Source organism: Myxine glutinosa, chromosome 5, assembly GCF_964187855.1.
Source record: "Myxine glutinosa chromosome 5, kmMyxGlut1.1, whole genome shotgun sequence".
Classification (NCBI taxonomy): domain Eukaryota; kingdom Metazoa; phylum Chordata; class Myxini; order Myxiniformes; family Myxinidae; genus Myxine; species Myxine glutinosa.
In genome coordinates this window covers 65857552-65870045 of record NC_136265.1, presented here as the reverse complement: position 1 = coordinate 65870045, position 12494 = coordinate 65857552, and the positions used below count along the sequence as shown (strand labels likewise).

General features: G+C 53.1%; 1 protein-coding gene across 1 annotated transcript in view; it reads right to left on the bottom strand.

The window, feature by feature from the left end:
* Nucleotides 1–12494, bottom strand: part of LOC137412853 (uncharacterized) — a 195351-nt gene that overhangs the window by 127315 nt on the left and 55542 nt on the right. Inside the window, 2 exon segments of the mRNA XM_078777326.1 lie at nt 1596–1658; nt 7242–7298. Of these exon segments, the coding sequence (XP_078633452.1) occupies nt 1596–1658; nt 7242–7298 (120 nt within the window).

Below are 12494 nucleotides of genomic sequence, written 5' to 3'. Positions count from 1 at the left end.
AAGCGCGGTCGGGGCGTCGGGAAGCACGGTCGGGGCGTCGGGAAGCACGGTCGGGGCGTCGGGAAGCACGGTCGGGGCATCGGGAAGCACGGTCGGGGCATCGGGAAGCACGGTCATGGTGTCGGGAAGCACAGTCGTGGCGTCGGGAAGCACAGTCGGGGCTTCGGGAAGCACGGTTGGGGCTTCGGGTAGCACGGTTGGGGCTTCAGGTAGCACGGTTGGGGCTTTGGGAAGCGTAGTCAGGACCTCGGGAAGCACAGTTGGCACATCAGGAAGCACAGTCGAGGCGTCGGGAAGCACGGTCGGGGCTTCAGGTAGCACGGTTTGAGCGTCGGGGAGCACGGTTTGAGCGTCGGGGAGCACGGTCGGGGCGTGAGGAAACACGGTCGGGGCGTGAGGAAGCACGGTCGAGGCGTGAGGAAGCACGGTCGAGGCGTGAGGAAGCACAGTCGGGGCGTTTTCTTTTTTACAGTCCATATCGGTGTGTCCCAATTTGCCACACTTCGTACAAGATGCTTTGGGACAAAACCTTTTAACGTGTCCGAAGGCTCCACAAAGGAAGCACGTTAAGGTGCCTGACGAAGCGTACATTTGATATTGACGATCATTTACGGAAATTTTAAACGAGATGTTTAGTCCTGTATCATCACCGCGATCAGGAAGCACCATGAATACTTGTCTCCGGAAACTCATAACATGTTTCACTCGTTCATCCCGACATCCCAGGGGAATCATCGAGATTCGGGAAACAACAGTTCCACACCGGGTCAGAACAGCCATTAACTTATCATCTGTGATAAACGGAGCGACATTTGAAATAATAACTTTAATCGCCGGTGTGTCCATCGGGGAAACCATGACGAACTGCCCACCTTTCAATGACAGACCGGTACTAACAACATCATGCACGAACTTCTCGTCCGACACGAAAACAACAAACTTTTGGTTCATCCGCGACGCGGCGCAGACATTTTCATCGCCGATAACATTCCCTACAGCTAGGATAATGTCCTCGGTAGGAACACCTTCGGGAGGGACACACACGAAAGCATGCTTCCTTGTTAGGGTTTCAAACCCTTCCTGCCGTGCACGAACACTCGCCATAACGGCGATGTCTCACCTTTCCACCTTGACCAGGCGGAAAGGACACAAAATAAATAAAGTCGAAATGAAATAATAAATAATAAAGTTCTCACGACGCGAGTAAGGTAAACAGCACCGACGGAGCAGGTAAACTGAACCGAACGGGTCTGCTCTCACCTTTGGTCTCTTCTCTCACTCTCTCTGTCTCAAGGGAGGGAAAGAGGGACAGGTGGTAAAGAAGGACACGACAAAGGCGCGATGGGAAAGGAAGGAATGGGGGGGGGGGTGGAACAACACAACACAAGCACGGAGCTACAGCACACAAACACGAGTGCACGCCATCTTGCCACGCCCAACACACGAACGGCTAGCAGGGGGCGAGAGAGCGAGAGCGAGAGCGAGAGCGAGAGAGAGAGAGAGAGAGAGAGAGAGAGAGAGAGACAAGCTCCCATACAATGGACACTCATCAATGTCTGCCAATGGGACAAGCAGAATGTTGTTGTGGTTAAGACCTGTGTCTTGAAAAGTTGATTCATCTCCAAACTCAGCCTTCACCTTCACTTTCACAATAAAACCTGAAACAAACAAAAAAAATCTCATTAAAACGAAAACAATGGTTCGACTGAAACAAAATGTTTTTTAAATAAAAATGTTGAAAATAAATGAGAAATTATTTCAAACTCGAGAGATTCTCATTATAGCACAAGCAGTGCTGGATATTACTGCATCAAGAGTCATTTTCAGGGTTTTGCTGAAAGCATCTCACTATAATTCACCAAATGTCTGTCCGTCTGTTCGAAGGTACCGCAAAAAGGGCTCAACCGATCTAAACGATATTTTGTGTGGGTAATCCTGGGATCTCCAGGAGTAAAATAGGCTATTTAGTTTTCCCAATTTCAGCTTTGGTCTCCAGTATTCTCAGGTTTGGACTCCCACATAACATTCACGTGCGCATAACGTCCATTGTGACGATGTTCTCATTGTGACGATGTACGTGTTCACGGTAGTGTTTGGCGTGACCGTGTGAACGTAATTTAAAAGCTGAATGCCTCAACTCTGTGTTTGCCTCTAAATCTTGTGTCCCAAACCCATCCCTCTCTGTACCCACCGTACCCAGTCATACCCAGCTGCTCCTGGACTCTGTGTCCTTTCCTCCTGCCAAGGTGGAAAAGTTTCTGTCAACCCTCGACTCCGATTCTGCAACTGGACCTGAATGCATCAGCCCACGGGTCCTAAAATCCTGTTCTTCCGCTCTTTCACTCCCTCTCTCTGTTCTCTTCACCCTCTCTTTTGCTCAAGGTCATCTGCCATCTGCTTGGAAATCAGCCAACATCACCGCTTTGCACAAAAAAGGTGCAAAACAGATCCTAGCAACTACAGACAAATCAGCCTTCTCCCAATTATCAGCAAAGTCATGGAATCCATCATTGCTTCGGATATGAAATCTTTCCTCTTCTCCAATGGCTTGATCTCTGATCATCAATTTGGTTTCAGACCTGGTCACTCTACTCTGGACATGCTGCTTCTGCTGTCTCAACAATGGATGGAGGTCCTCAATGCCAAACAGGAAATTAGAGCTGTCTCCCTTGACATTTCACATGCCTTCGATACGGTCTGGCACCCCGCTCTGCTCACCAAACTCTCCTCCTTTGGTATCCATGAAAATCTCCACGCATGGCTGGCGGAATTCCTCTCTAGTCGTAGTCAACATGTGGCCCTGAATGGGTTTCTCTCATCTCCTCTTCCTGTTCAGGCTGGAGTTCCCCAAGGCAGTGTTCTGGGCACTGTGCTTTTTCTGGTCTTCATCAATGATCTCTCTGACTCTCTTGAAAATCCTCTCTATCTCTTTGCTGATGACTCTAATCTCTGTCGCTCCATTCCTCATCCCTCAGATCGGCAGTCTGCAGCCTCCTCACTCTCTGCAGACCTGGACAAAATCACAGACTGGGCAAACAAGTGGAACATGTCTTTCAATCCTGACAAATCTCACACTCTTACGATGTCTCTCCGAAAAGACCGACTGGACAACCCTCCCATCCACTTTCTGAATAATCCACTCCCAGAAGTTCTGCCACTCAAGCTTTTGGGTCTCACTATCTGCCATGATCTTTCCTGGGAAAACCACATTTCAAATCTGGCCTCCAAAGCCAGTCGCCGACTGGGCATCCTCCGTCGTGCGAAGTCCTTCCTTGGCACACCTGAGCTCCTCACCACATACAAGGCTTTCATCCGCAGCTCAATGGAATACTGCTCTCCCCTCTGGGCTGGTGCTCCTGCCTCACACCTAGCTCGTCTTCACGCTGTTGAAACCAAAGCGTTCAGAATCATCGGAATCTCCGGCGATGAAGCTAACTCGAAGGGCCTTTCACTCACTCACCGCAGGCAGGTTGGTGGTCTTTCCATCTTCTACCGACTCCTCTCTGGCCTTGCCCCCCCACCCCAGCTCTCTCTGGGCTGTCCCCCAAATATTCCTACAGGTCGCACAAGATCTGCCTGCAACCCTCTTATGGTTAAACTGCCAAAATCAAGACTCTCTGCTCACCTTCACTCCTTCATTCCTCTTTTTTCCCGCCTCTGGAACAAACTCCCTCACTCTCTTCAATCCCACTCCACCCTCCAGGTCTTTAAAACAGCTGTTCACCACCATCTCTTATCATCCCCCATCCAAAACCTTGATCTTTTCTACCCTTGCTAATTTCACCCCAAACCCACTTTTTTGAAATACCAACTTCTGTCCTGGAAGTCCTTGATGTTCTTGTGTTTTATACTTCTCCCAACCCACCCCCCCCCCCCCGCCCTTCCCACACCACCTCCCCCCAAGCCCTCTCCCTTCCACACATCTCCCTGCTCTCAAATGTTGTGTTTGTGTGCTTCCCCTTCTCTCCCCATCTTGTCTTCCACTCCCTCTTTTTATATATTTTGTATGTCTGTTTGATTTGTTTGTGAAATAAATGTTTGGTCTTTCACGAGCCTCGATTCTGTATACAAAAAAAAGAAAAAAAGAAATCGTAATGTTTTTCGTTTCGTAATTCTTTCATGAACGTTTCATGTTAAAGGAACGTTTGATGTTTCATGACGTTTAATGCCCTTCGATGTCCGGGGCCACACGCGCGCTACACTGGACGGGCCAGCGTGTACCTTTCCCTTCGCCGTCAGGCTCGGGTAAACCGCTGAGCCCCATCCGTGATGGGGACTGGGGCTTGAGACAGTGTCCTTCATTAAAAGTATAATAAACGCTGTCTCCATCGATCTTGCCAAGGCCGTAACAGCCGTAACGTTTAATCTCTACATGAGAGAATTCCACATTGCTATTTGGGTGGTGAATACGCTAACAGATCGCTGTCTCCATCGATCTTGCCAAGGCCGTAACAGCCGTAACGTTTAATCTCTACATGAGAGAATTCCACATTGCTATTTGGGTGGTGAATACGCTAACAGATCGCTGTCTCTATCGATCTTGCCAAGGCCGTAACAGCTGTCGGCTCAAAATCCTTTTAACTGTTGATTTGGTACAGTTACATGTATCGTGAATTTGGTACACGTATCAGGAGTACATACGACATAGCGATTGTGAACACTATTATCGATCAGGATTCACGATCACGATCATCACGATCATGGTGTATCGATCACGATTTGAAACACGATGGAATAATATTTACCGACATGAACAGTGATGTGGCTTTTATTGAAATTCTAAAGATACTGTTTAGATTTTGATGATTTGCGTGTGATATGATTCAACGGATGTTTATATGAATCGTTTAAAATAAAAAACCCTTCAATTTCTGATATTTTGCCTTTTCATTTGGGTTTCCAATTGGAGCCCCGCCCATAGGGCTGGTACCGTTGCTCGTTCACATAATTAAAGAGACTGGCCTGCACACAAAAGTCTTACAGTATATCTCCAGATAGCCAATCATTATGTCACGACGCTCTTACAGATCAATTTTAAAGGTCTGGTAAAACCATGTCATCACAACTGAGTATATTGTAGTAAATCATCTCCATGTTAATCGGCTAATGCCATCTATCTGTCCCACCCTGAAACATGGAAACGTTCTTCAGAAAGAGAAAAAAATGATAAAGCAAAGGTGACTTCAAATGAATCCTAAACCTGTTTTTTCAAATTATTCCAATTTTTTTGAAAATTCAATTTTTTTTCGAAGAGACAAAACATTGAAGCCAGATGGTGAGGAGGCAACAGGGTGTGTGCTGCAAGACCGGTGGGAACCCCGGTGGTATCCCAACCTAACCAGAAGGTATTGCAGAATACGTTGAACAAAGATTATAGGGGAACTCGTGTTCCACTTTCTCCCTCTGACCTGCTGCTCATGTTTCCCCATTCTATCTCTTCCCTGCTGTTCGTGTTTCCCCCATTCTATCTCGTCCCTGCTGTTTGTATTTACCCCATTCTATCTCTTCCCTGCTGTTTGTATTTACCCCATTCTATCTCTTCCCTGCTGTTCATGTTTCCCCATTCTATCTCTTCCCTGCTGTTCATGTTTCCCCCATTCTATCTCGTCCCTGCTGTTTGTATTTACCCCATTCTATCTCTTCCCCATGTTTCCGCATTCTATCTCTTCCCTGCTGTTCGTGTTTCCCCCATTCTATCTCGTCCCTGCTGTTTGTATTTACCCCATTCTATCTCTTCCCTGCTGTTCATGTTTCCCCATTCTATCTCTTCCCTGCTGTTCGTGTTTCCCCCATTCTATCTCGTCCCTGCTGTTTGTATTTACCCCATTCTATCTCGTCCCTGCTGCTCATGTTTCCCCATTCTATCTCTTCCCTGCTGTTCGTGTTTCCCCCATTCTATCTCGTCCCTGCTGTTTGTATTTACCCCATTCTATCTCTTCCCTGCTGTTTGTATTTACCCCATTCTATCTCTCCCCTGCTGTTTGTATTTACCCCATTATATCTCTTCCCTGCTGTTTGTATTTACCCCATTCTATCTCTTCCCTGCGGTTTGTATTTACCCCATTCTATCTCTTCCCTGCCGTTCGTCTTCCCTCTTTCTCCCTCTTCTCTGCTGTTTGTGTTCCCCCTTTCTCCATCTTCCCTCTTGTCCATGTTCCTCCTTTATCCATCATCCCTCCTGTTCATGTTCCCCCTTTCTCCATCTTCCCTCCTGTTCATGTTCCCCCTTTCTCCATCTTCCCTCATGTTCATGTTCCCCCTTTCTCCATCTTCCCTCCTGTTCATGTTCCCCCTTTCTCTATCTTCCCTCCTGTTCATGTCCCCCCTTTCTCTATCTTCCCTCCTGTTCATGTTCCCCCTTTCTCCATCTTCCCTCCTGTTCATGTTCCCCCTTTCTCTATCTTCCCTCCTGTTCATGTTCCCCCTTTCTCTATCTTCCCTCCTGTTCATGTCCCCCCTTTCTCTATCTTCCCTCCTGTTCATGTTCCCCCTTTCTCCATCTTCCCTCCTGTTCATGTTCCCCCTTTCCCCATCTTCCCTCATGTTCATGTCCCCCCTTTCTCTATCTTCCCTCCTGTTCATGTTCCCCCTTTCTCCATCTTCCCTCATGTTCATGTTCCCCCTTTCTCCATCTTCCCTCTTGTTCATGTTCCCCCTTTCTCCATCTTCCCTCTTGTTCATGTTCCCCCTTTCTCCATCTTTCCTCTTGTTCATGTTCCCCCTTTCTCCATCTTCCCTCCTGTTCATGTTCCCCCTTTCTCCATCTTCCCTGCTGTTCATGTTCCCCCTTTCTGCATCTTTCCTCCTGTTCATGTTCCCCCTTTCTCCATCTTCCCTCCTGTTCACGTTCCCCTTTTCTGCATCTTCCCTCCTGTTCGTGTTCCCCCTTTCTCTAACTTCCCTCCTGTTCGTGTTCCCCCTTTCTCCCTCTTCCCTCCTGTTCGTGTTCCCCCTTTCTCCCTCTTCCCTCCTGTTCGTGTTCCCCCTTTCTCCCTCTTCCCTCCTGTTCGTGTTCCCCCTTTCTCCCTCTTCCCTCCTGTTCGTGTTCCCCCTTTCTCCCTCTTCCCTGCTGTTCGTGTTCCCCCTTTCTCCTGATGTTCCCTTTGTTATGTTGTGTTCTGATCTGTTCTGTGTCCGAGGTCTTCCATGAGCCTCGACCATGGATGACAATGAAAACTTGTATTACTATTACTTCTACAACTACAGCGACAGCTACAGCAATGTGCGTTTGTGGTTCAAACCTTCATGTTGAGGGGACGAATCATCGACGAACTCGGACTTCACCTTCACTATAACACCTGAAACAAAAACAATCCATTTAAACTAAACTTTCAGGAACCAGGAGAAGGTGCCGGTGCGGAGAGAACGACACGTACCGGGTCCCGGGTCTTCATCCTCGGGTGGACCGACCCTGGACCCGCGATCTGAGGGAGAATCTCCCGGAACGGAGAGATCTCGGTTCATGGCGCACCGTAGGGGACTGGAGAGTGTAAACACTGTAAAGTGTAGTAAAGTACCGGGATTTAAGGTGGTGTGTGGTCGTGTGTTACACTCTGACACACGAGTACAAACCACGTGTTCCGGTAAAAACGAACCGCGACCACGTGACGCGTTCCGACGACAAACGAGACGATCTCATTCGCGATTTCCACACCACAGATTCTCCACGTTAATCACGTGATCGATACCGGGTACCCACGATGTCTTGTTTCCCCTTGTAAACATTTTTACATTACCTTTTATCATATTAACTAACTCCATATGTTTTATCCGTTTGTGTTCAATCATTGTCATTACACAGAATAATTTTTCTCCATGTTCTGTGGTCCGTGTGTTCCGGAGCATTTGTGGGTGATACGATTAAAATGAAGTCTCACTCTTTGTCTCAATCTCACGTCGGATTCGGAAACGTCATTTCCTGCATTCCTGGAAGTTTCTACAGGTCCTTGTGTTCTTCCCTGGCCCAACAATTCAGCAGATTCGCGATGACTAATGGGTCAAAATGTCGAACTGGTGAGACGGGTCCACATGGAATCCTTAGTTAAAACAAGAATGACTGCACTGTGGTCACAACCTGCGACAAAATCTGGTAACAGGCCGATTGGGAAATAAACATTTAAAATACTCTTAAAATATGAACAGCGTAAATGGGAAACACACCTTTAATACGCCGTTAATAGATTTACTCGTCACCAGTCACCGCGTCAGCCTCCACCACGGTTATTCCAGGACGACCCGATTCGTCACACAGTTATATCAGGACGAGCCGATTCGTCACACAGTTATATCAGGACGAGCCGATTCGTCACACGGTTAAGCATTGTTTAACCCAATATGGGCCTTCAAAAATTACGTAACGCTATATATTTTTTAGTAATGCAAGCTCAAAAGTTAGTTATTTGAATTCCCAGATCTTCTTGGAGGGACATCCGGTGGTTTTTTTAGGTGCAAAGATGGGACGGAATTGTGTCCTGAAGGTGTTTGAACCCTTGGTGTGTGCTGCACTCGCTTGGAGTAATTGGAACACTGTGCGGTTCTGATTTGATATGCTGTGTTGTGATTGGTACTACGTAATGCGTAGTGACGTCTGGGGGCGTGGCTTCGGTGGTTGCTGGCGGCTCGCCATGATGGCCATGTGTTCTGAGAGCTTGGTATTGTAGCGGTTCCCGCTGAATGTACACAATCGCCTTGCACCTGCCAGGACGCGGCCAGGGCGCGATCGCCATGCCGGGCTCGTCCGGACAGACCCAGACGCGCCTCTCCTGGGCATGCCCGGACTCGCTGTTCCCGGGCACGTCCGAACCTACCGGGCACGCCCGGTCTCGTCTTTCCCGGGCATGCCCGCTCTTGCCTTTCCAGGGCTTGCCCAGAGCGCTCGGGCTCGCCCAGCCTCGACTTGCCAGGCCGCGTCCAGGACGCCCGGGCATGTCCAGACTCGCCTTTCCAGGACTCGCCCTTGACACCCGGGCATGCCCGGTCTCGGTTTTCCCGGGCAAACGCCCGGGCATAAATGTGTATATATATTGCTGCCCGATAAACGGGCTGGTCAGAATACCTGAGCTGTTTTGTTTCAATAAAGCAACTCGGACGAATTCCGTCTTTGGTCGCGTCAATTCTTTCGACTCGCGTTGGAGCGCAGCTCCTTCACTGGTGACCTACCGACATGGACACGGCAGTGACTCTTAAACTGCCTACCTTCTGGGAGGATCACGCGGCTGTTTGGTTCGCCCAGGCGGACTCCAAGTTCGCCCTGCGAGGCATCACCGCGGAAGACACCCGCTTCCACCATGTCGTGGCAGCGCTCGGTTCCGCCACCGCGGCCCGCACTCTGAGCCTCCTCGAGCACCCGCCGACTGCCGACAAGTATGACGCGCTGAATATGCTCCTCCTCGACGCTTTCGCCCTCTCACCGGCGGCACGCGCACGGCGCCTGCTCGACCTGCCCGAGCTCGGCGACACGCGCCCGTCCGAGCGCATGGACTATATGCTCTCGTTGCTCGGTGAGCACTCTCCGGATTTTCTGTTCCGCGAGCTGTTCCTTCGCCAGCTGCCTCACCGGGTACGCCTCGCCCTGGCTGGCACGTCGATCACCGATCCCCGCGCCCTCGCCAGGGAAGCCGATAAGATCTCCTCGACGGGCCAACACATCGGCGCGGCTACCTAGAGCCCGCCGTCGTCCGAGGCGACGCCCGAGCGCCCTGCGCGGTTGGAGGCCGAACTGCCGGTGCAACGGGCGGCCGCCACGCCGTGCCGACCGCTTCCGACACGACGGCCGGGGCCTCCACCTGACCAGGCGTGGTGTTATTACCACGCCAGGTTCGGACACAAGGCTCGGACGTGCCGACCCCCGTGCACTTTCGGCAAGTCGGGAAACGGCCGGGCCGGCGTTCATTCCCAGCCATGAGCGCTGGCCACTCGGGCAACTTGCTTTTTATTCGGGACAAAGCGTCCGGGCGGCGTTTCCTTTGTGACACCGGCTCCCAACTGAGCGTCATACCCGCCTCTGAGCAGGACAGGCAGGACGCCGTTTGCGGCCCGTCTTTGGTCGCTGCTAATGGCTCGGCCATACGCACTTTCGGCCCGCGCGACGTCACCCTCTGCTTCGGCAGCCAGCGCTTTCAGTGGACCTTTGTGACCACCTGCGTCCCCATGGCTTTGCTGGGCGCCGACTTCCTCTGCGCGCACGGGCTGCTGGTCGACGTCAAACGTCGTCGCCTTGTCAACGCCGAGACCTTCAGCTCCCTGGCGTGCACGATGAGCAGCTCCGTCCGCGCCGACCGAACTGGCATGCGCCCTCCCGACGGCGAACGAGTTCGCTCGCCTGCTCGCAGATTTCCTGGCCCTCACGCGGCCGACGTTTTCGGCCGTCGCAGTGCGGCATGGGATCAAGCACCACATAACCACTACGGGCCCGCCGGTCTACGCCAGGGCCCGCCGCCTCGACCCGGCCAAGCTCGCCGTGGCAAAGGCCGAGTTCGATGCGTTGGAGCACATCAGCATCGTGCGGCACTCCAATAGCGCGTGGGCCTCACCACTGCACATCGTGCCAAAGCCGGGGGGCGGAGGGCGCCCGTGAGATGACTACCGCCGCCTCAACGATGCTACCACCCCCGGCAGGTACCCGATCCCGCACATCCAGGAATTTTCTGCCCGTTTGGCGGGACGGGTCATATTTTCCAAAATTGACCTGATACGGGGATACCACCAGGTACCTGTCCGGGCGGCCGACGTCCCGAAGACGGCCGTCATCATGCTGTTCAGCCTGTTCGAATTTTTGAGGATGCCGTTTGGCCTCAACAATGCGGCCCAGGCGTTCCAGCGCTTAATGGACGGCGTGCTGCGCGACCTGCCATTTCTTTTTGTCTATCTGGACGACATCCTCGTCGCCAGCACGTCCCGCGCCGAGCACCTCCTCCACCTCTGAACACTGTTCGGTCGCCTCAGCGAGCACGGCTTAATTGTCAACCCGGCCAAATGCCCCTTCGGCACGATGACCGTTGACTTTTTGGGCCACCGCATCACCAAGACCGGGGCCGTGCCGCTGCCGACCAAGGTCGAGGCCATCACCACGTTCCCGCGTCCCCGTTCCATCAAGGCCCTACATGAGTTCCTCGGCATGGTGAATTTTTATCACCGATTTGTGCCCCGCGCTGCTCAGCTCATGCGGCCCCTTTACGAGGCCCTCCGGGGCAAGCCGGCCAAGCATGACATCGTTTGGTCCGTGGCCATGGACGCGGCCTTCGCGAGTGCAAAACGGGCCCTCGCCGACGCAACGCTGCTGGCTCACCCGGTGCTCAACGCGCCCATCGCCCTCAATACGGACGCCTCCAACTACGCGGTGGGCGCCGTCCATGAACAATGGGTGGACGGGGTTTGGCAGCCACTCGCTTTTTTCAGCCGGCAGCTCCGGCCGAACGAGTTAAAATACAGCATTTTCGACCGCGAGATGCTCGGTCTATTCCTGGCCGTTCGCCATTTCCGACACCTCCTGGAGGGCCGCCCGTTCACGGCTTTCGTCGACCACAAGCCGTTGGTCTACGCAATGGCCAAAGTCACGGAGCCGTGGTCGGCCCGCCAGCAGCGCCACCTCTCCATCATGTCAGAATTCACCACGGACATCCGGCACGTCGCCGGCAAAGACAACGCCGTGGCCGACTGTCTTTCTCGGGCCAGCGCTAACGCGGTCCACCTCGGCGTGGACTTCGTGCTCATGGCGGCCGACCAGACCAGCGACACCTCGGTGCAGGCCCTCCGGGCGGCGGACACGGGCCTCCGCCTGGCCCACATCCCCTTCGTGGGCACCGTCCTGCTCTGCGACGTCTCCCAGGGCCAGCCTCGCCCCATCGTGCCCGTTTCCTGGCAGCGCCGCATCTTCGCCTCCATCCACGGCCTTTCTCACCCGGGCCGGAAAGCTTCTCAGAAGCTGGTGTCAGCGCGTTTCGTCTGGCACGGCCTTCGACGGAACGTCCGCGACTGGGCCAATGCCTGCACGGCCTGCCAGCGGGCCAAGGTCCACCGCCACACCCAGGCCCCACTAGCACCTTTCACCGTGCCTGCACGACGTTTCGACCACGTCCACGTGGACCTGGTGGGTCCCCTGCCCCCATCGCGGGGGTTCACCCACCTGCTCACCATGGTGGACAGGACCACCAGGTGGCCGGAGGCCGTGCCCCTCACCTCCACCACCGCCGCCGACGTGGCGCAGGCGTTCATCGCCACCTGGGTCGCGCGCTTCGGCGCACCGGCGGACATCTCGTCCGACCGCGGCCCACAGTTCACGTCCGAACTTTGGGGCGCGGTCGCCCGCTCGTTGGGGGTCACGCTGCACCGCACCACGGCCTACCACCCCCAAGCCAATGGGTTGTGCGAGCGGTTTCACCGCTCCATGAAGGCCGCACTCATGGCCGGCCTTCAGGACGATGGTTGTACCGACCGGCTGCCGTGGGTCCTTTTGGGCCTCCGCACGGCCCCCAAGGAGGACCTCCGGGCGTCCG